The sequence below is a fragment of the Misgurnus anguillicaudatus genome, chromosome 2 (genome assembly GCF_027580225.2).
Source record: "Misgurnus anguillicaudatus chromosome 2, ASM2758022v2, whole genome shotgun sequence".
In the NCBI taxonomy this organism is placed as follows: domain Eukaryota; kingdom Metazoa; phylum Chordata; class Actinopteri; order Cypriniformes; family Cobitidae; genus Misgurnus; species Misgurnus anguillicaudatus.
In genome coordinates this window covers 47,099,271-47,124,528 of record NC_073338.2, presented here as the reverse complement: position 1 = coordinate 47,124,528, position 25,258 = coordinate 47,099,271, and the positions used below count along the sequence as shown (strand labels likewise).

The window sequence follows — 25,258 nt, the reverse complement described above, 5'->3', positions numbered from 1 at the left end:
ACATTCGAACTGACCCGCCGATGCCACATGGACTAATTGATGATGTTTTTATTACCTTTCTGGACATGGATAGTATTTTCAATGGAGGGTCAGAAAGCTGTCGGACTAAATCTAAAACATCTTAAACTGTGTTACGAAGATGAACAGAAGTCTTACGAGTTTGGATCGGCATGAGGGTGAGTCATTAATGACATTATTTTCTTATTTGGTTGACCTATCCCTTTAAAAGTGGCGTATTTCGTCTTTGTAACCATTTGAATGTCAAATAATCGCCATAACCGAATGTGTGCACAATGAAAGGGATATGAGAGCTTAAGCTCCTATCACAAACTGTCATATGGGATTATAGCGCACAAATCATATGGACTTCTGTCATGACACGTCTCAATCTTTTGGATGCTTAATAGCTCCCGTGTCCTTTTACGGGAAGGTCACGTAAAGCGATGACAGAATTTAATTTTATAAGTGAAGTGTCTCCTTACTTTCAAATTCAAAATCATTTAAACATTCATTTTAGTCCAGTTATCCATAAATGCGATAAAGTGGCTTTGGTTTTTATTACAGCTCAAGTTAACTTGATTTAATTAGAAAAGTGCTGTGGTATATTTCAATAAATTTGCAAACAGCAGTCATTGTTAATAAGATAACATTCCCGGCTTAAATGAGAAAATATTTCTGCTGCGTTCATCTCGATGCCTTCCTAACAATTTTTTTCTTATTTGAAAATTATACGATACAGTAAAAAATGCAGATTGCAGTGCCCTGAGGCACATTCGAAAACGTTAACTTCTTCTCCTTGACGTACACAGTTTTGTTTTAATTAAATTTCCTGCCGCACAACGGCGTTCACCTCATGAGATGGAGAGAGAAGCAGACGTTTTTATTTTTTCCATCTGTCAGACGAAGTGGAAGAGCGGAGCGTGTTTGGAGCGAAGAAGAGGAAAGGGGTTTGTGTTGATACCGATGTCCTCTTGACCCTACGGTAATTTCACACATCAAAGAGAGCTCGGGCTGACTCGAGCGGTCCACAGTCACACCGCGGCTCAGCCCAGATCAGCTCTGCCAAAGTACAGAGCTATCTCAAGCCACCAGGGGAAACCGAGTAAAAACCCACGATAGTTTTGATCTTGAGCATATTTGACATTCATATGGTAGCAGACTGTTCTTTTTACTTTTGATATCTGATTGGGTCTGTTGATTGGTCGAGTTCTCTATCTTTTTAGTGAGTGAATAGAGCCGTGATAACGCTTTTCTTTGTCAGAAACTTCTCGGCCGACCTTTATTCTGAAAGTAATTCGATCAAGATCACCGCTGGTACAATTGCACTGTTTATGGTGTTTGAGTTTCCAAATTGCTGGGCAGTGACTGCACAAAAGAAAATGAACAATGAACTTTTCATGCTTGAGCGTTTGGCGGAATGCGTGCATCGCGTGACTGTGTAAAAATCCAAAGAATAGAAAACCGTCTTTACAGATGTACATCCAATAATCTGCGTGTCTGTTTTTCTCTTTTACGCTCAGTTTTGGACGTGTACGTGTTGAGCACTGACGGCCAAATTCAAGACTTCAGGTTTCCACAGAGCAGCAAGAGAGGAGCCTCGATTCAACTCTCAGCCAACATGGTCAAACTAAACAGTAAAAACGGTGAGCAAATACACTTTTATTGCAAAACACAAAAGTGAATAAGTTTCAGTCGAGGATTTCCAAAGAAGTCAAGGCAGGCATATCATGTCGAAGGCCAGAAATATTTTTGCACAGTATGCAAACACAAATTGCATTGCATTACAAGCACATGGTCCTGTTGAACATACTTGAAGTGTGTTCTTGTGTTACAGTGAGCGATAGGAATCTTTAAATGTCTGGAAGCATTCAGGTAGCAAGCTATAAGTGTGTTTATATGTTAAATCAACTTTAACTAAATTTAATCTTTATGACATTAGTTGACGTGTTACTGTAGTGCCCCTTGTGGTCATTCTGAAAACGTGATATGCGTTGCTTTATGGATGGGGGTAACGCATTACAAGTAACGTGCTTTACGTAATAATATTACTTTTTTGAAGTAACGAGTAAAGTAACGCATAACTTTTGAAATGTACGCATTAATATTTGAGTTACTTTTTCAAAAAAGTAATGCAAGTTACTTTTTTAGTTTAATTAATTCGAAAAAAAATATGTACTGAATTAAACTAAACATAGTCACATTATGCACTCTATGCGTACACGCCTGTGAAAAAGTAACGCAAAAGTAACTAAAAGTAACTTAAGCATTACGTTCCATGTAAAGTAACTAAGAAACGCAATTAGTTACTTTTTTGGGAGTAACTTGATATTGTAATGCATTACTTTTAAAAGTAACTTTCCTCAACACTGGTGGCATGCAATACATTATTTTTTTTAGCTTTTATTGTGTTTTTGTCGAAAAGTGTTAAAATCCTTTTCTTGTCTTGAACTCAAGGTGTTGCCAAGTTGGTGTTCGTCCTTTATAAGCATCTGGGGAATTTCCTCAGTACAGAGAACGCCACAGTGAGACTGATGGGTGAGGGCGGAGTCAAAAACCACACCCTGACCGTCAACTCCCACATCCTCTCTGCCTCCATCAACAAAGAGTCCAGCCGAGTGTTCGTGTCGGAGCCGGTCGTATTCACACTGGAGCATCTGGACGTAAGGGATCAAATGCTTAGTTAGAGACAATTATTGATTTCAGGTGTTTCGTACTTCGTTCTGTCTGTCTTTTATATAAAATAAAATCTAATGTAAACCTGGAAATGAACAACGGTTTAGGATCTTGAAGCATTTAAGACAAATTCTGTTTCTGGGTCACTAATCAAATAAGCAAATTTGGACGCCACACATGTTTACTTTTCCATACAAAAGGTCAGGTTTCCCGCACATGATGCTCTTTGGATTATTCTCAGATCATGCTGGAATAACATGGATCATCGGGTTTTGCACAAACGTGTGAAGTTCTTGCCAGCTCATCAAGCGCATATGGTTATTCAAGAAAAAGAGGGACAGACCGAACGTTTTTCCAATTTAACATCACTCAAATTATAATGCAGATAATACAGTTTGTATGTAACGGAGAAAGCTGTATTAAATTGGAAAAATGTTAAATGTAAAAGTGGACACAGACTATTGAATTTCATATGTGCTCTAAAGTGCAATGTAAGGTCAATCTATCCCATACGGCAAAAATAATATATTTTCAAATATAATTTAAATATATTTCAAAATATACAAAAATGAAAAAAATTAAATGTGTTTACAAAAATGTATTGTTCGCCAATATATTTTTGGGGGGCATTTTTTGTATATTTTGAAATATATTTTAAAGCATTTATAATAACGTCACATTGAAAGAAATACTTTGTACTGTATGTTACAAACCTGTAAATATAACAGGTTTGAAAAGGTTAAAATTAGAGCTGGGCATAGATTAATCTAGATTAATCTCATACAAAAAAGTAATTTTTTGCATAACATAGGAGTTTGTGCTCTGTGTAATTATATGTATATATAAATACACACACATTAATTTAAAACTATATTTGAATTTTTTATATATATATATATATATATATATATACATATATATATATAAGAAATGTTTTATTCAAATGTTGTTTTTTTATATTTAATTTAGAATATATATAAAAAATAAAAAAATATATATCTGTATGTGTGTGTGTGTATAATATACGTAATATTTAAACACATCACAAACTCATATATTATGCAAAACATTACTTTTATTTTGTTTGAGATTAATCTAGATTAATCTATGCCCAGCCCTAGTTAAAATTAAATATATATTTTCAAATGTATATTTTCAAATAATTTGATATTTTATACATAGTTTATACATTTTTTACAAACTTTTATATTTTGGACAGAAAAAAATATTTTTGCTGTATGGGTTATAAAAATAAGAAATGTGTTCGTTGCCCCTAAAATACATTTTGAAAAATATGTTAATATATGAAGGTTAAAAGTAAATATATTTTAAAAAATTCTAATATAATTTTTAAATAATTAAAAAATATATTAAATAAACCTTTGCTTTAAAACATATATTTTTGGCCAAAGAATTATTTTTTATTTATTTATTTTATTGCCATAAGGGATATGCTTTAATGTACAATGGAGCGAAAGCTAAAACATTGTGATGCTTCTTACCAAAATAGTAAAATAACTACAATCAAAACAATTTCAATACAGAGCCAATCAGTGCCTTCTGTTTCTTTGGGGTAGGATTTATTTTTGGGTTAGTATTAACCAATCATTGCCCTCTGACATTAAGGCTAAAAAGTTAAGCCTGATTCATACTTCTGTGTAGGACCCTTCGCTGTAGGCACAAACCTTTCCAAAAAATTAACAACCTGTCCATTTTTCACGGACCGCAAACACTGTGATTGGTCTGCTAAAACCCTTCCCATCAGGTCAAAAAAAAATCTGTCTAGCATTTCTGCATTCAACAGTAAAAACAAAGATGAACCAAGTTGAGGAACAATATTTAACAACTCGAGCTGTAGCAAAAGTTCACCCCAATCACTGCGGATGTGTTTCCAATAACATACACAAGCTGTTTTGTCTTAATACTGTAACATGCCTGTGGAAATTGCATACTAGTGATCTGCATGTGTAATTGCATGTCAACACGAACAACGACACAGAAGTATGAATGAAAACTGATAAGTAGCCAAAGGCGGCGTAGGTCATACGCAAAACTATAAATTAACCTTTAAGGCTATGATTGGTTAATAATGCAATGGATGTTGATCCAAGAACATGTACTACTTGGGTAAATTTGATGTGGTTAAAGGTCAAAAGCTTGCACCTGACAGATGACAATTTGTTTCTCAAATCCTTTCATCAGACTGAAAACTACTTCAACCCAAACTGCTCCTTCTGGAACTACTCGGAGAGGAGCATGATGGGATACTGGTCAACGCAAGGCTGCAAACTCATCGCCACGAACAAGACTCACACCACGTGTACATGCAGTCACCTGACCAACTTTGCAATTCTGATGGCCCATCGAGAGCATGCGGTAAGTACCTGCTAGTCCCCTGTGGTGGCACGTCCAACAGCACATATCAACATGTGGTGTAGTTATATAATTACGTCCCCAGCTATTCTCCAATACTAATTTCCAGCTTTCTGTACATTGTTCGCATGATCCTGATTTATATTGAGTCAGAGTTTCCAGAATGTCATTTCATTTTGATGATATGGTGGAATAAATTGGCTGTAATTTGCCTTCATCACAAGCAACTTATCTCTACAAGTGAACAAATGAACATAATAGAGCGCTCTCCCCAAGCACAAAAATAATTCCCGGTCTAGTTTGATCAATGAAGCTCTTGTGTTAGAAGTTTCAGGGAGAAGCGCAATTACGCCGTGAATGACACGATATCATACGCAGCCATCGTTTAAGCCGTAATGAATGTGGAAATTATGGGATTTGTGGTACGAGTACTTACACGGTCTTGGCCCATGAACTTTCTCCTTCACTGAAAGAGCCGCTGTAAATTTAACCACAGTTTAAGGCCCCGAAGCATCAACCCTCGTAGCGACATCTGGAAAGTTCAAGCCTGTCACGAGTGAGACGTTCAAATGAAATAAAGACTTGAGGACTCAAGGTTATCCATTGCGTTTTACTAAATCCAGAACTTAAATCGTATTTTCGTCGAATATCCAATAAATATATATATAAGCCTTTGCCGGGAACGGGAATGTGCCACGGCATCGTCTCTGGGGTCTTCAGAGTGGCTGACGTGTAGACAAGCGATCGATGTCAGTATTGCATATCGTGTTATGACAGACGACATCACGGTTTCCTGTTAACGTAAATACGTTTATTTATTGTAAGTCATATTTCTATCTTTAGTGACATTAAGATTCCCACCGCTAGAAAAAAATGCATTCTGGTTCTTACATTTATTCCTGTCGTAACCCTTAATACCATCATTATTTGTTAAACCCTGACACAAGACTGTAAGATATTTTTCTCATTTATTTTAAACGGAGAATTAAACTAATACAGCAGTTAATGTCTTCTGCTGAGTCACTGTTTTATGACTTCTGGATATAAACGATAATGGCCATCTTAGTTAAACTGGCAGACTCAGCAGACATGTGCGGTGTAAGCTTATACTGAATGATACTGTTAATTACAGGTTTGTCGTTTCATAATCAATATGTTTTTAATGAAGCAGTCATTTAGCAGAGGCTTTTAACCAAAGTGCTTCACTTATTACAAGTTCAGTCTCGCCCAGATGTTGAACCTTTGTAATTTTACCACCCTCGTTCATGAAACACAAACTTCTCGGCTTTTTCGTGTAAATTATTCAGAAAACCAGTTGCGCATTAATTGTTGCAGTCTGCTACTGTAATTATAAATTAGATTTCTTAAACCTACCAGATTTTTATATAAACCAGACATGATTGTATCATAGGACTGAGCTAATATGAAACTACAGTTTAAAATGAATTCACCCCCCGTATGGAAGACCATGAGTGCCACTTTAAAATAAAATGAAAATTTATTTAATATTTTAAACTTAAAATGTAAATAAATAAAACAATTTAAAATATACAAATTAATAGACACATTAAAAACTGTTTCTTAAATTCATGCTTTAAAATGGAGTTAAAGGTGCAGTGTGTACATTTTAGCGGCATCTAGTGGTGAGGTTGCGAATCAACGGCTCAGTCCATTGCTCACCCCTTGCTTTTGAAACACATAGAGATGCTATGATAGCCACCACCTATCTTCCATGTAAGGGGACCATCCTTGTATGTAGATAAAAACCTCTTATTCTAAGGCAGTGCTTCTCAATTATTTTCTGTCACGCCCCCCCCCCCCCCTAGGAAGAAGTAAACATTTCGCGCCCCCCCCAACTCTTCGCCGCGACTCTAAATAGTATAATTTATCTATAAAATGACACATCTGCAAAACATTGTATCCTTATTAACATTAAAGAAAACACAAAAAAAGAAATATCGATCAACTTACAGCAAAGAATAACTTTATTAACATTGTTTTTAGTTTGTAACAGAAAAGACTGGGGGTCCCGCCCCACTATTTGAGAAGCACTGTTCTAAGGTAATAGACACATAAGGGTTCATTATGAAAGGTCTTTATAAACCCCTGATAATATTGTTTTGAATATTATTTTGCATTTCTGTCAAGAGATCCTTTTAAAAATTACACACTGTACCTTTAAAGTTGCAATGAAAAACTGTAATTTGTGATTGTTTTGTTGTAATTAAAACAAAATTCATGTCCCTCATAATTATTTAATCAAAAATGCAAATGTCCTCAAAACGGTCTCTCTTTACGTCCGGTCATATGGTATGGCAGGTGGGTGGGGTCCGGGAAAAGATCGTAGCGATTAGCAAATAGCGGCATGACACAACTTCAAACGATCCAATCGGTTCTCCATGGACAAATTTAAGTCTCGCCCTACCTTTATTTATTACAAAAAGCCGTTTCACTTGGAAATATGTCATCATGGGGAAAATAAGACAATTGCTACTTCTGTTTTGTGGCGACTTTGAATAGATCAATAAAACTGAATTAGAAAATATTTTTTTAATTGAAAAATAAATAGACAATTTTAAAACTCTTTGATTAAAATCTTTTGACCGAAATAAATAAAAAATAAAAGTGTACATTAATAAATCATTTAAATAGTGTTTTTAAAAAGCATTTCCCAATAGATCATTTTACTGTTTGTACACAATGGTGACATGGCAACGTATGCACGCGCAGTTTGGCAAAGGAAGTATGGCAAGAATCAGTAGTGAAGCAACACAGACAGAGAAATTTATTTTAAAAAGTTGACTTATCAACTTTTTCAGCACAGCTACCAGATCCGTGTACTATATAGTGGAGTGGATAGAAGACGTTAGCAGATGACCAAATATAAAGTGGTCAGATACATATATACGTATATTAGTATATTATATTAGTGCAATCAAATGCAACAACCAGACATTTTGATGCTGGGAAACCGTTTTAATAAACTTTCTGAGTTGCTACCATGTTAGAACCAATTGGGAACAACCGCACTTCTGTTGCCAAAATGCGCGATCAGGCTATTTGATTATGTGGGCTATAAAAGGGTCTATTGCTTTTCATTGTCATTTTGCCAAATGCTTTTTTATCCATTTGTCAATCTGTCTTTTTGTTCGTTTGACATGTATTTTCAAGGGTGTGGGGAGCATCCATGAACTCCTGCTGACAGTTATCACTCGAATGGGCATTGCCGTTTCGCTTGTCTGCCTCGCCATCAGTATCTTCACCTTCTGCTTCTTCCGCGGCCTTCAGAGTGACCGCAACACCATCCACAAGAATCTCTGCATCAACCTCTTCATTGCCGAGCTCCTCTTCCTCGTGGGCATCAACATGACTGAACCTCCGGTAGGGAAAGTTTTTCTAATTGTTTATGTGATTGTGATAGACAAAATGCTAAGATGAGGAAGATGAGAGTTGATTGATGTAAGCAACTTGGAAGAAGTGTATATAATGCCTAGAGAGTATAACATTAACTTTAGACAATGCAGCAAAGTTGAGCGACCTGTTGCATATAAGCCAATAGCATGATGCATCAATTACAGACAGGAATGCAGACAGTGACTTCCTTAAAATCTTTAGGAATGTTTGCTAGTGACACAGTAACACTTCAACAATGAAATCACTTTCAGTAGCTGGGTTTCCCTCGAAACGTGAAGCAAATCTTTTTAAAATCCACGAAAACTAAAAACAAACAAATGCGAATTAGGTGCGTTTCCATCACGTTGTTCGAGTGAATAATGGCGGTATTCGTAAGCTAGTAATCAACAGTAAATAAAACAAGGCACGCTTAGAAAATGGAGACATGACTGCATGATTTGGTTAGTTATACATTTATTAGCTTGTAATTGCCAAACTGAATGCTGTGCACAGAAGACTAAATGCAGATTTTTAATGCAGGCACAGCAGCAATGCAACAACATCAAGCCACATATATGGGAAAGAAAACGTCAGCTGATACAGCTAGACGATCATGTTGTGGGTTTAATGTTCGCTACCTCAAAAAAGTTTTACATCTCTCTTTATTTGCATTTAATCTTTTTCGCATAAGTAAAAACTGATTTGCAAATTAAATAATTTTTATTTGAAATTTGTTGTTTCCATCAGTCGTTTCCAGTGTTGGGGGTAACACATTACAAGTAAAGTGCATTACGTAATAATATTACTTTTCTAACGTAACGAGTAAAGTAAGGCATTACTTTATAAATGTACACATTCATATATGAGTTACTTTAAAAAAAAGGAATGCAAGTTACTTTTCAGTTTAATTAATTTAATTTAAAAAACAATATGTACTGAATTAAACTGAACGTAGTCACCTTGAATAACGCACTCCAAGCGTGCGTGCCTAAGCGGGAACAGCTTGACATTTTTGCTATGGAAATATCCAATTTCTGAATGCAAAACTTTTCATTCATAAAAAAAACTTTTGCAAGGCCTGAAAGCCAATTAAGAAAAAGTAACAAAAAAGCAACTTAAAAGTAATCTAAGTATTACTTTCCATGAAAAGTAACTAAGTAACACAATTAGTTACTTTTTTGGGGAGTAACTTACCAGTAATATTGTAATGCATTACTTTTAAAAGTAATTTTCCCCAACACTGCTCGTTTCTGATGCGATACTTTAAAACGCGCATAAAATCAAGCGTGATGGAAACCCAGCAAGTGTGAACACCCAACAAAGTTTTAGTGCAGATTTTCATTTAATATAGCTGTAAGAATAAATTGAAATGTTGATACTGTAGATAGTTATAGTTCATGCTGATTATTTAAAGGGGTCATAGTCCATCCATGTTTAAGTGCTATAATTGGGTCCTCAGTGCTTCGGTCAAACTAAGAAAGACGTAAAAAAGATCAACCCAGTAATTTTGTTTTTGTAAGCCATTCTCTGCAAGCATGTGAAAATTAGGTTGTTCAGATTTCGCCTGTTTTGTGAGGTAGGTATTAAGGCCATTTGCAAAAATACCACCCCTTAATCTGCACTATCCAACCACGGCACTGCCATTTAGTGCAGAGAGAAAGAGAGAGAAAAAAATTGACAGAACAATTGAGTTTCAATTTCAACAAATTTCAGTGTTTGCATTTCATCAGCTCATTTGCATTTTAAAGGACACACCCCAAAAAACGGCAACATACGCAGTCTGGGGACACCAAATACTTAAAAGATATTTTTTTTTATCTTAAAGAAATCTCATAATATGACCCATTTATTTAAAACTGCACTACTTCACACAATTTGTGCATTATGTATTATTTAATGATGACTAGTGTCATACATTCACTATGTTTACATGCGTAAAATACATAATTGAATTATAATGACGTTTTGGTAGTATTGCGATTACACTTTACCTCATGTAAACACAATACTTCCATCAAATTAATGCGATGAAGCTCATGGTCATAGCAAACGTAATTGTATTAAATTGGTGTATTCTTGCTATACACCGTCGTGTAAACACTTTAATTACATATATTCGGCACCAACTGAAGTGTGCATGTGCTTTTGTCACACACCTTAAAGGTATTGCGGAGGATTTTCTTTTTCCGGGTGGATCATCAAGACTATTGGTCCTCCTACTTGTCAGTCAGGAATGTTGCGCAATTGCATTTTTTTAAAAAGTGGAGAAAAAAATTCGAGAAAATCCTCCGCTACACCTTTAAGTAAACATGACATTAGGAAGTTTTGTTTATACTGTCAACCCAACTCGCTGGTAGTAATCTCTGCTTCTTCAAAAACAGTGTATAAAACCGTTCCAGGCATATTCAGAATACTTTATCACGTCACCAAATAACAATGTGTTTGGCATTCGATAAATATATTAAATCAAGAGGCCAGTAACATACCTACTGTTAGTGAGTTCATCATTTGTGCATTGCATTATGTGAAACATAACCACAAATGTTAGCGTATTATAAAATGATTGGAAATGAGCATATTATTGGTGCCTATGTAAACATAGCCATTGTTAGCTTAGCAACGTGCTAACACTAGTGTTAATACATTGTGTACACAAAAACAATAGCGTTGTTGCATAATTGTTGTTGAATTTTGAAGGTTCTTAAAAATCTATGCTAAACTCTGATCCTCTTCTTCTGATCAGATTGTGTGCTCGGTGATCGCTGGAGTTCTTCATTTCTTCTTTCTGGCGGCATTTGCTTGGATGTGTTTGGAGGGCGTTCAGTTGTTCCTCATGCTCGTGGAGGTCTTCGAGAGCGAGTTCTCCAGAAGAAAGTACTATTACGCATCCGGCTATCTGTTTCCAGCAGTGGTGGTTGGGATTTCGGCAGCCATCGACTACAAAAGCTACGGCACCAAGAAAGCGTAAGTTCCTCTGTTCTGGTTGGCTGGTTTTAGCTGGTCTCCCAGCCTGGTTTTAGATGGTTAAGCTAGTGTAGCAGACTGGTCAAGCTGGTGGGTCTGGTAGTTTTAGCTGGTGAGTCAGTAGGTCTACTTTTCAACACTTTTTAGCTGGTCAGGCTTGAAGACCAGCTGGCCCACCAGGTTGACCAGGCTGGAAGCTTGGCCAGCTTGGCTTAGCTGGTAGGCTGGTATCAGCTAGTTTAAGATGGAAGTAGCTGGTTAAAGCTGGTCCCCCAGCCTGGAAAAGCTGGTTAGGCTGGTCTTTCAGCCTGGCAAGGTGGTGGGTCTGCTGGTTTTAGCTGGTCTCCCAGCCTGCTACATAGGCTGGTTTTAGCTTGTCTTTTCAGTAGGGATATTTGTTTGGTTTTGTGCGTTTGTGAGATTTGTCGTGTTGCTTATCAAGTAATAAGACCATATGTTCCTCTAATACTCATTTCCTTTTGATTAGGCATTTCAAAAGAAAGCCTGTCACATCAGAGACAAACATAGCGCCACATATTTATCTTTGACCTCAGGAGACCTTGATGAAGTCGATTGCTGATTCAGCTTGTTTGAAAGATTTGAGATTTCGGTTTGTGAAGTGTGCTCGGTAAACAACACAATGAATGCATGCAGTTACATGTTTGACAACCTCATTTAACTGTATACACTTTTATGCAGCTAGCAAACAACCAAATGATAATACCTTGCTAATAGCCAAGGTTTAAAAAAAACAAGCATCCTCCATCAATGTTTCGTGTTTTCAGTTGTGAATCATCCAGACGTTGTAATTTGGAGTTTTAAGAGTGACTTTAGACATAGACACACACAGAACGATCAGCGAAATCACTTCTGTTGAAGTGCAGCAGTCATTCCCAAATTTTGCGTTGTGTTTGTGGCCATACAAAGGTTATTGCTAATATGGCCATTTCTCACTTATGTTTTTCTCTCTTTCCAGTTGTTGGTTGAGGGTTGATAATCATTTCATCTGGAGTTTCATTGGTCCTGTAACGTTCGTCATCTTGGTAAGTTTTGAACTTTTGTCAGGATTTACATTTACTAATGTAAATGTTCCCCTAATGTAATGTTCCCCACCAGACATTTTTTGAAAAGTTGGCCGCCAGCATTTTTTTGTGATTTCACATAATGCCTTCCAGGAAAATTTTCTTCAGACCCTCTGCTTTCAAACAAACAAAATGGGGGAAAAAGTTTCATCCTATCTATATTTTTTTTCTCTGCTTATAGATGGTTTCAGCAATAACAATATAAACAAGTGGTTTTCGTGGTCAACACATAACTTCCGGTAAACTCCGCTATTAATAAATAACAACAAAGTCCTTTTAAAGTAGTTCATTTATATAACAAGCAAAATAAACAACACGTAGATTACCTAGGAAACCAAAACATTTGTTATTTTCGACGAGGTACTTGTGTAAGGGACCATTAAACAAACTGGAACTGGAAGTAAAGATGGACCAGACGCTTAATCGCGTTACCGCACGTGCGTCCAATGAAATGGTCTATAAACTCATAAATATGTATATTTTTCTTTAAAAAAAAATTTTTTTAGCAAAAAGCTGAAATAATTGCATTTTTGTAAAGGAATTTTGTTAGAGATCAGATTCAGAATGATTATCACAACATACACAGAGGTTAAAATTAGTAAATAACGGGGTTTTTTTATAAATTGAGTAAGTGCGCCCATCTAGTGCATAATCAGATAACTTTTTTAGAAACACGTTTTTTATGCAAATGTTTTTTCTTAATTGACGAGATAACTCGTCAATGGTGGGGATAGAGTTAAGGGACTGTTCATGATGCTGTTATTGGGTTCCTAATACTATAGGGCTCCTTATAGTTGTGCGTAGGTCGTAGGCTACGCGTCAGTTTTCATGTATACTTCTGTAATTGTTGGCGTCTGCGTCGATATGCAATTACAGATACAGACCGCTAGTAGGCATTATCCACACATTTAACCACATTAGAAGTGCAACAGCCAAAGAAGAAGCAGTTTGGCCTGTAAACCCACAAACGAAGAAGTAGTTTGTTGTGTATGATTCGACTTTTGTTGCAGTTTGAGTTAAATCACTCCTTTACTTCTCCCATCTTAGTTCTTAATGGCGCAAACGGAAATACAAATGAAGAAATGTAACATCGATTTTTTTACCAGATGGGAGGGGTTCTAGTTAACCAATCACAGTGCTTACGGTCCGCGCAGAACAGATGCGTTGTTAAAATTTTGGTGTAAACATAACCTACATCGTAGAACCTATACACGACTATAAATGACAATTAATACTACAGTGTTAGTTTTACTTAAGTAAACATCAGTGATGCGCGGATCAATGTATAAACAACCCGCACCTGACCACCATTTTCAACTATCCCGACTCTGCGTCCTGGCCCCGCATTTTTTAAAAGTGGTAATTGTTTAAAATAGTTAATTAGCAACTTTATTTCGAACAACCCGACTGACCGCAACCCGAATATCATAACAAATATTTTTGGATGACTCGTAACGGTGGGTGACCACAGGCACCCGCTCATTTTGGATCAATCCACGCATCACTGGTAAACCTGGTTTAACCATGTTTTATGGTAATCATGGTTTTAACTTTTGGTTTTAACTTTGGTTTACTAAAATCGTGGTTAATTTTGATAATGGTTAGTCGATAATGTATGCTTTGTAAGAACCAAGCATACTTTTTTGCTTCTTTTTTCTGGTGGTGCTGTTCCTATTGGTCGATAACATACAATGTGTTCCAATACAGTAATAAGTGCTGCGTTGTTATAAGTCAATACTGTCTGATGGGTTGCTGTTGGTTAGGCTTCATTTAGATCTCTCATTATGAATTCACTGCACCAGAGAGATGACTAGAAAATGACAAAGTTGCAGACCTGAAGGTCGTTCATTCTTGAAAAAGAGCGATAAAGGGTGACGAATGAGACGAGTATGAAGATAACAAGTAGGAGGTTCTGACAGCCATAGATTGCTGGAGTTTAACTGTACTGACATGAATTACGGCACCACTGCGGGGATATTTTGGCTTGGTGAGGAGGGTTTTTTTTACAAACTCCCACAGATGGATGAGAAATCTGACACAAGGACTGGAAAAACAGGCCATTTTAGAAAGTGCAGAAATAGATGGTGTGCAGATAGTGAAATGTGCAGTCGGTGGTGTTCAGGGTACATAAACAGAGCGTGACCTATGCTGCGAGTTACTCCTAATGCACCCATTTACCTCCTGCGGGTCAGAGAGACCAAGAATGTAAACCAATTTAAAGAAAGGTATCCATATTTCATCCCAAAAAATACAATAAAATTGGAATAAACAAAATAAGTTTCTTTGTAAGACACAGTGAAGACGACAGGCTGAAGTGTCTTCTGTTCTCAGGTGTGAGCTCCGGCTGTGGCTCTATTTTGGGTAGGTGAAGGGTGAGATGGGGGGAGGAGAGGACTGGGAGGTGTAGAGTGAGTTAAGGCGGTTCAGCTGGTCTGGCTTCCTCCCGTGCCGTGCCTGGTCTGCCGGGCTGTCTCATCAGATCTGTGTCATCGCTCGCAGGGAGCGTTAAATGCATTTCCAGCCTCTCCACCCGTTCTGGAGCATAGCAGCCCCAGTGACTTGCAGACAACGCTTAACAGCAACATAATCAGTGATCTAAAAGCCCCCCTCCCCTCTCTGTTTATCCTCCTTTCCTTATATCAGTCTCCACAGGCATCTCTTCTTCAATAATTTAAATTCTAGACTAATGTTTTCACTGCTATTAGTTAACACAATTACCATGAGTCATAATTAGAGGTTAAGGCTTTTGAGAAATCTTTAACTTCCAGACCATTTTGGCAACAAACATAAACAACACTTTAAATCAAGAGATGTCCCATGTACAACAATAAAATTGGTGAAACACCGAACGCGAATTCAATGATTTGCGCTAGTAGATTACATACAAAGTCAATACAAAGATGCGAATAGACGCAAATAAATGAAGTGAATCGGGTAGCGCGATTGTAGCGAAAAAACGTGCTATTCGCCTCAAACACATCTTCGCGCAAGTTGAAAATATTCACTCAAGCGAAAAATTAGCATGACAACGAAGTCCCACAAGTAATCTAGAGCGAGGAATGGGATGCTTCGCCGAAATACCCTGGGGGGAGTTTTCATTTTATTGTTGTGACCAGTGTTGGGGGTAACGCATTACAAGTAACATGCGTTTACGTAATAATATTACTTTTCTGAAGTAACGAGTAAAGTAACGCATTACTTTATAAATGTACACATTAATATTTGAGTTACTTTTTTAAAAAAGTAATGCAAGTTACTTTTCGGTTTAATAATTAATTAGTAATAAAAAACAATGTACTGCATTAACGTATTAATGTAGAATTACACACTCTATGCATGAACAGTTTCAGTCAGAAATGGAGATGGCAGACCAGAGCTTGACATTTTTGCGATGGAATTTAAAAAAAAAAAACTTAAAAGTACATAAGCATTACTTTCCATGAAAAGTAACTAAGTTTTAAAAAAAAGTAAACGCAATTAGTTACTTTTTGGGGAGTAACTTAGTATTGTAATGCATTACTTTTAAAAGTAACTTTCCCCAACACTGGTTGTGACACTAAGCAGCCGGCTAGCAATGGCCTAATAAGCGATCAGAACACAGTAATGATGTATAATTAAAATTTGCAATAAATCAAAATTTTTGTTTAACTTTTTGTTCTTGCTTTGTGAAAATTGCTGAAAAACCTTCAGTCTTGTTTACGTACGATTTCTGCTGGTGATCGATGAAGCGAAGAACTTTCTTTTAAATTTCTTTTTAAAGGGACACATTTTTATTTCTCTCTGTCCTGCACTGTGTGACTTTTTGTGCCTCCAAGAAATAAACAAGATAAATGTGTGTTTTTCACCCCACTGTTTTGCGAAGCCGTAATGTGCTTATAATTGACCTATTTGTCATGTAGTTTTTTTTCTCTTTATTTGGGTTTTAGCCAAACACAATATACCAAGTTACCAACCTGAGCGCGCACAGCACTTGAATTGACGAGTTTGCATTCGTCTTTACGTTGTCAAAATGTGACCCTTATACTTGGGGTAACATTTGGAAAAATTCCAAGAAATTTCTCGATGCTCCAGTAAACTTAAATCAACCTTTTTTGAACAAGATTGAGCCAAATCGAGTTACTCAGCTTCTCAACAAAAATGCAAACAGTCACCATTTTGTAAAAGAGGTCAGCTTACCGTCGACTAAGTTTCTTAGTGTAAATGTCTTTCTTTCGTGAAGCAAGCTGTGTATTGTGCAATACGTTTCCAATGATATCCCCATAATCGCTCTAGCTTAAAGTGACACCAAGCGTTTTTCACTTATTTGTACAGTAAGAATTATTGATTCGATTCAAATCAGTGTATTGATTTTTATTTTATTAAAGGAACTTTGGTGGTCTGTAACTTCAATCGTATTAACACCCCAAGCTTCCCCTAGCCCCGTTCAATATTTAACATTGAAGAAGGCTCCTTTTACTGGACTCATTTTTTTGTCCCCCATAGTTGCTCTTTTAAGAGGTCTCCTTTGGCCTGCCTGAATTACATTCCCATGTACAGGGAGGTGTAGAAAAACAAAAGTTATTGCCAGCAAGCAGACATGTCTAGAGCCACAGTTATGACTTACACTAGTCTGAGAAGGCGCCAACGGCAGTTTGTCTCGGATAATCCTTAAGATCCAAATCAGGAACAAATGGTAGCGCTTTATTATCTGCATGACGGTTTGTGTCTGAAGATATATTAACGTTCCTACTGGCAATTGGAAAACAGATTAGGTTGCAGATCCTACAGATCCAGTTTTTTATTCATCATTTAAAGTGTTTAATGCACGTCTAAACAAACAGCATACTGTTAGGACGTTTCACAATGGTTTATGCAGAGCCTTAGCCGGTGTCTTCCCAGTTCAGACGACTTCCAGCAGAAGTCATCTGTTCTTGCATTTGGACGTTTTTGCAGTTACCGTCTATTTTATGAATTATTGAAGGCTATACTTTGCAGCGTACCGCAGCCAGCGTAAGCCACGGTTTATTTTTGTTTTTTAATGGTGGTGCTACAATGGTCTAATAGCCTGGTGATCACAGGTCCCAAGAGAGACGATTCCTGCCCATGTAACCATTCCAGAGTCTTCACCGTGGACGTAAAACGGCGAAACTGGGAAATATGAATATTAAATGATATTTAATAAACATGCCAACCGAATGACGAATTGCAAACATGATTTCCAGGATGTGTGGTCTTCTCAACATGTTTTATCTTTTCTGACAGCTTAATCTCATCTTTCTGGTGGTGACTTTGTACAAGATGGTAAAACACTCGACGTCTATGAAACCCGATTCCAGCAGGCTGGAGAACATACGGTAAGATCAACCTTAGCTGTCAGCTGTCTGCACAACTTCACGTTACAACGTTTTCTTTCAGATACGTGATTTTGTAGTCCCCAATTACCTTCTTGATTGCTTTGCTCGCATTACTTCAAGTGGCACGACTTTATAATTGTTATAATTGCAATGTGACAATTACAGTGTAGCCGTACAAATTGGTTTCGTGGTAATGGACGGCGTTCTGGGTAAAAGGTTGCGCTCGGGGTAGGGGTTGCGTCTGGGACTGGACTTTTGGTAAATGCTCAGATGAAGCTAATTTGAGTTTATGGAAATAATTATGGACGACATTAACCTTTCCTGCACCGTGTTATTAACACATTCATTAGCATCACTGTCCTGCAATGTCATAGCACGACCCTTCCCTCTTGTAAACACTGTCCTTGGAAACTAGAAGCGTATTTCCAGATGGGAAGTACAATGCTATGATGATAAGTAAGACGTTTTATTGGACCCTGAGTCGTAATTACTTTTAAACGTGCAGCTGGGGGTAAGAGGAGATGGAAAAATCTCCCCGTCATGTGTCCGTATGAAAGGATCGGCCCTCCCGGACATTTGATCCGTACAGATAGTTGCTGGAATCTCTTATGGGAAAAAGTCCACTGATATACTGCTGTCTTAAACTCTTGTAAATCTGGGTGGTCTAATTGTAGGAGTGGATTCAATTTTTTCACAATCTGTTTTGTGAACAAGTGATGTTTGATTGGCAAACAATTTGTTCTTCTGAGCCATTTTTGATTAATGAAAATGATTGATGAAAATTAAAAATTTGGAAATGATTTGTATCAAAGTTACAATCAAGTGGTAAACAAATACGGTTTATAATCCTTGAAAGTAAAACATTGAGTATTTGTTATGTCTGGCACAAAAAAATCCCAAATGGGTTTACCAAACGGTAACACTTTTTTATGAAGCCTGTGTTTATAAGAGAATTCTTAATGCTTTATAATGGCTTATATACAACCTTATATTATTATATATTTTATTGTTTCATAATTAATTATATCAACAGTTACAATACATTATAGGGATGGGCATGAGTAATTGATAGATCGAGTACTCGAACGTTTCATCGCCGTTTTTTTTTTTTTTTTTTTTTATGGCGGCATTTGGATATCTGGTTAACGTTACAAGCGCCTGTGGTAGTAAAGACTGGGTTTATTAACCCTTTAGGAAAAAAAATAAAATAAAAGTCTGTTAACCCTTTAGTTTTACTTCATCACGCAGCTATTCCTGTTAGAGGTTACTGTTAAAAACATTTAATTAATTAATAATCTAGTATGTGTTCATTTTTCTGTCAGAATTTCTTCAAAATTAAGTTTTATTTAAGTTTTTTAATACAAATATTTTAATTTTCACCATGACGCTTACATCCGCCCCTTTGATTGCCCCGCCCCCAGTTAAACAAGTACTTGTGTTTCAGACCTATGGATTAATCGAAATGAAAAAAAAATGACATACATGCACATCCCTAATACTTATACTTTTGTGGATATAACTTTTAAGAGTATGATGATTTATATCTCATGATGAAGTTATAGTGTGGTTATATAAGTACAATATAAATGTATTATAAGTTTCATAGCTTGATACTGCACAATATATTATTACATCTTATTAGTGGCCTTTTACTGCTTTAAGTAAACATATAAACATCCACAAGGCTTTAAAATGTTGTTTTGTCTGCTTTAAGTTAGGGTTGCCTAGTCGTGACTTTTACATAATATATAAACTTTAAACATAAACTTTTTTACTTAATATATGTGGGTGTATAATAATAATTATGTATAAACACACACACAAACACACACACACACACATTCATGTATATATTTAAGAAATATTTTCATTTAAATATACATATTTATATTTATATATAGTTTAAATAAGTATTTATTGTTAAAAAAATATTTTTTATTATTAATTTAAATTATACATGCATCTGTGTGTATTTATATATACATAATTATTAGGGCTGGGAAAGATTAATCATGATTAATCGCTTACAAAATAAAAGTTATTTTTTGCATAATAATATATGTGTGTGTACTGTGTGTAATTATTGTATATATTTAACCACACACACATACATATATTCATGTCAGATTTTTTTAAATTTATATATCTTTTTTTTATTTACATATAATATAGAATATATATAAAATATAAATAAATATATATACACATGTAAATGTTTCTTAAATACATACATGAATGTGTGTGTATTTATATGTACATAATAATTACACACAGCACACACTCATATATTATGCCAAAAAAAATCACTTTTATTTTGTATGCGATTAATCGCGATTAATCTTTTCCCAGCCCTAATAATTATTATACACAGCACACCCACATGTAAACAAAACTTTTATTCTGCAAACGATGAGTCACGACTAATCGTTAGGCATCCCTACCCTCCCTAAGGTTAGGTCTACTCATAAACTGTCAAACATATAATGTTGGTCAAATTGTTACAAACTACGTATGGCTTTAAGTCCAAAAATCTATAATGACATCATTTTCAGATCCTGGGTGCTGGGCGCTTTCGCCTTGCTGTGTCTACTTGGCCTGACTTGGTCCTTCGGACTTTTTTTCTTGAACGACTCTTCGATACTTATGGCGTACCTCTTCACCATCTTCAATACCTTACAAGGGATGTTCATCTTTATCTTCCACTGTCTCCTGCAGAAGAAGGTAACCCGTGGTCATCATGTTCTTCATAATTATAATGGATTGATGGCTGGTTATTGTCTTAAGCGACGATTAAGATCGTAAAGCCATTTTCTGCCTGTGATGTTTATTTGTCTCATTTAATTAAATTGCGATCCTTTAAGCCTATGTCTGGTGATAAGCCGTGCGATATGGGATATAATGTTTACCTCGACGGGCAGTCATTCATAAGCACAGTTTAGATAGCAAACGTGTGCATATGTGTTCTTCTTTAAATGCAACGGGGGTTTCAAGGTTGCAACATATTATCGAAGGCACACTTTGTTGAAAATTTATGAAACATTTTCAGATTATGTACTTACACACATATACAGTACAATGTGAGAAACTGAGTTTTGTATTGCAGCGTTCTCCAGTTGACTGATATATGTACTTTGTCAGACTAGCTTTCACAAAACAACATGCTAATATTTGTTAACTGATTTTGTGCATCTCTAAACAGGTGCGTAAAGAATACAGCAAGTGTTTTCGCCAATCTCAGTGTTGTGGTGGTCTGCCATCTGAAGGCCCACACAGCTCCAACAAAACCTCGGCCGCCAGATCCACGGCCAGATATTCATCTGCTACACAGGTACATCTACTGGTTTATCACTCGGTCAAAGGTTTTTCCTGACTGAGCTGCTCTGGCCTTTCAATTAGTTTAATTTTAACATATGCTCTTTAAGCTTGTACGAAGACTTTTCACACATACAGATTTAATACAGCATCTTTGCCCTTGACAAACTTTGTTTCCATGTTTTTTGAACGGATGCTTGAATCCTCATTGGTTAAACCTCTGCGTCTGACATTTCTTGTTAATTTGCATTTTTTTATCAGACTCTTAACCAGTATTTCTGGATGACCTGAGGGCGAGATTAAGCAGATTTGAAGCGAAAGTATTTGATGAACGTGTATAGTACGTGTTGAGAGCATTGGGTTACAATAATTATCTTGTTTTTGACAGAGATGGTGTTTAGTGGCGTTTGCATCTGAACCCTTCAAATGATCTCTATAGTTCAGGCGTTTATTTTAAAGATGCAATTTGTATAATCCGCACCGCTAGAGGGCGCACAATCAAAACAATAATTTGACGTAGATTATTGACGCTCCGAAGCAGCATGGAATGATGGGATTTGTTGACTTTAACTCAACCGCTGATGGCCATTAATCAGACAGGAATGAGAAATCATGTCAATGGGTGAGGTAAAGTAATCAAGTTTTATAAATGTTGCGTTTGATGACGTGGTTTTATTTCATTATGTAAGGTTTCGTGTAATGTTAAAAACTAAATTGTTTGTCGTCGATGTTACAGTATTAGTCCAATACGATGGTGTGTTAGCACAGCACATAATTAAGTGTTCAGATTAACAAACTTACCATAAACAAGCGAGTGAAGGCTATTACTTTTGCATTTGTCCACGACACCGTTGTCATGTGTTTTTACATCAGTAAAGGTGGTAACAAAGGGTAATGTGGATATTAACTGGTTATTAACTATTCATATTTTTCCCATAATTTACAAGTAGTTGAAAACATTAGAGATAGTTATTAGCTGGACAACACTGAACTAGTGGTTTTTGGATATAAATACAAAATACAATGCATACTATATCTTCAATAGCCCACAAAATAAATAACTGATTTAAAAACAAGATTCTGTCTATCAAGACTTTTGTTATCTTTTGTGCATTTTCATTTTAACACTAACTTTACTTTTTATATTTTTAAAACTGGGGTACCCATTTAGTTAAAAGCTTATTAGTGAGTGACAAATTTCTGTATTTTTGTTATTTGTACATTCCAATACCAATATAATCATAAAGCTGAAAAACATATGAAGAGTTTGGTTCCAAAACGCGATAAAAATTTTTTTTTAATGAGTAATTGCCAAAATCACTATTATATCAGGTCAGTATTTAAAAGTAAATTCTTAATTTTACGCAAAATCCAATATCTGCCGTGTTATTCTGTTATCTTTTATCCCAAAACGGGATAAACGCCACTCCTCCTTTTCTACGGAATGCAATAAATCCGCTCCACAAATTACTGCGCACCATTCCACGCATTGTAAACAAACAATGGCGGCGCATCGAGCACACAGAATCTTAGTTTTTCTCATCTACTTTGTAGTTTGTAATCAACAAACAAACAAAAACAAAATAAAACTGTGATGGCATTGCTAAACCTGTGGTGGTTTTCTGTGACGGGTAGGAAACATAAGCCATCAACATCTAATAATTTACGCGAGAGGCACTCGGCAGACAGGTGCTTGTTCTCCCGACAGCATCAAGTTTCTGTCATGCTAACACATTGACCCCAATGTTAAGCGACGCCATCAAGTATAACCGCAGCAATGACAGTGTTCTTAATATGACAAAGTGTTTTAGTTAATTCCATTAATGTTTATTTCTAACCAGTCAACTAAATGAATATAACATGGCAAAGATGAATGCACATTTATACATTGATTGAATAGATTTGTAGCATTTTGAAAAAAAAAACTTGTAATTATTGCATTTTGTGGAAAAAAATAATTTGTTTATATAATAAATCTTTGAAAATCAAATTATGGATTAGAATTTTTTGTTTCTATAACCTAAAGATGCTATGTGAAAGTTTGTAACAGAAAATAATTGTTTTCGTCTTGTCACTTTCTTGGTATAGAAAACACGTTTTTACCAAAATTTGTCAAAATGGATTTATTGCGTTTTGAAACCGAACTCTTCATATATACCGTTACCGTGAAATAAAATGACTCATTCCGTGAAATAGATTTTTGGTCATACCGCCCACCCCTAACGGTAACCATAGTTTTAATAAGTCAGAATTATTTCCTATATTAAATAATATGCCGCTGATGGAGCATTTAAATAACAATAGCGAAGTATTTTCAAACAATATCTATCCTAAAGTGAATTGTGATTATCAGAGAACAAAATGTTTTTCAATTGCTGTGAATTGTTTGTATTTACTGCGAATGATTTCAACAAGCTGCACAGGGGCAGTCTTTAAAATGTGTAACGCATTCAGATGTCGTCTTATTCCACCCGCTACCATTGAGACTTTAAGTCTTGTAATTGGGTTAAGAAGCTGTCTGCTCGTACTGCATGAATATTAGGCGCATTAATCCATGTGCTCTCTCTCTCTCTCTCTCTCTCTCTCTCTCTCTCTCTCTCTCTTTCCCTGCAGAGTCGTATTAGGAGGATGTGGAACGACACAGTGAGGAAACAGTCAGAGTCTTCCTTCATCTCCGGAGACATCAACAGCACTTCTACTCTAAACCAAGGTGACGGCTCTAACCTACCAAGAGACTTTATGTGTGTGTGTGTTAGTGTGCGTATTAAAAGCTAGTGTGCGTTTTTTTTTACACAAATCTACTCAATTTTGAAATTAAGGTCGCACATTAGTTTTTTTTTTTTTACACAAATCTACTCAGCGCACAACATTCTCGCAAGCTCGAAAAATGTTTTTAGGCTACGTAAACTAAAAGGCTATAAAATGTGGAGTTTTTCGAAACCTCCTACCCAAACTTTACGTTAGCTAACTTTAATTATGTATGCACATTTGAACTTCTAACGAAACGTTCGCATTCATAGATTTTTAAAAAGTGAGCAAGTAAAGCGTAAATATTTGTTATTACGCGCATCTCCTTTATATGTGTAGAAAAAAAAGAATGTAGCCTTTATAATATACTGTATACAATAATATAGAAAATGTATATAATAGTATATAACATATAATATAAAATATATCAACATTATTATATACATTATAATTATAGCCTAGTATTTGATTATAGTGTACGTGTGGTATACAATCTTTTGGTACGGTCTTTTTTGTCCGTAAGCACATTTCATGCACAAATTTGTGCGTATGCATGCTTAGTGAATGAGTTAACAGAAATGTATGTAGATGCAAAACTACTAACTTAGTTTTGTATGTACATTTAAGTATACATTTGAATGTTTTGTGATACAATCCAAATTTAGATTTTACACTATATGTATTTTTATTGTACCATTTTCACAATGCTTCATGGGATGAGTTTCTTTTATACTAAACTATTCACTTTGAATGAAATGTTGTAAATTGGTGTATCTTAGAGCTGGTTGGTTTATTTCAAGGCTCTTTAGTGAAAATGTATTTTTAAAATGCCTTTGGAGAAAGTGAATGAAAGAACTGCGAGGTCATTGTTGCTCTCTATGATCAACTTCTTTAATTAATACCAATTTTACAGATCATATCTTAGATTACCACTCCTACCATAGCACTGTGCCGAGCAGAGATTAAAGTTACACCCAAGCCTGTGCTACAGTAGTCATTATCCAGGGATTTTCCTTTTAAAGCACTCTATAAATGTTTCCGGGAAAAGGACTGTCTTCGTAATATTCCCATGTTTAATTTATACAAAATAATCCATATAAATATCTAGGAGATGAGATTCTCAAAAGTGTTTCTATGAAACGTTACATTATTAAACTGTTAAAATATATCCAAACGCTTGAAATGGCGTTAGACCGTCGTCATCATCGCCGGAAGAGCCGAGACTAATTCTTCATCGTGTCCTGAGGTCTCTCTCCTCAGTTGGAGAGCCGCCAGGCCGGATTTTAAAAATGGTTTGATCAATTATTTAGGCTTTGCAAGAGTGTTGCTGATGAGAGTATGATGTTCAACTCTCATCGACCCCTCGACAAGCCGTTAGAT

At 35.9% G+C, this 25,258-nt stretch overlaps 1 protein-coding gene across 6 annotated transcripts in view; it reads left to right on the top strand.

The window, feature by feature from the left end:
- The window catches only part of LOC141350977 (adhesion G protein-coupled receptor L2-like), a 153,663-nt gene that overhangs the window by 116,213 nt on the left and 12,192 nt on the right, over positions 1-25,258 (top strand). For all 6 annotated transcript variants that reach the window (XM_073856879.1, XM_073856873.1, XM_073856881.1 and 3 more), the window contains 10 exons: positions 1,521-1,643; positions 2,455-2,660; positions 4,876-5,049; positions 8,218-8,427; positions 11,183-11,403; positions 12,380-12,446; positions 17,727-17,818; positions 20,371-20,539; positions 21,018-21,146; positions 23,744-23,840. In XM_073856879.1, the coding sequence (XP_073712980.1) occupies positions 1,521-1,643; positions 2,455-2,660; positions 4,876-5,049; positions 8,218-8,427; positions 11,183-11,403; positions 12,380-12,446; positions 17,727-17,818; positions 20,371-20,539; positions 21,018-21,146; positions 23,744-23,840 (1,488 nt within the window). The remainder of the gene's footprint in view (positions 1-1,520; positions 1,644-2,454; positions 2,661-4,875; positions 5,050-8,217; positions 8,428-11,182; positions 11,404-12,379; positions 12,447-17,726; positions 17,819-20,370; positions 20,540-21,017; positions 21,147-23,743; positions 23,841-25,258) is intronic.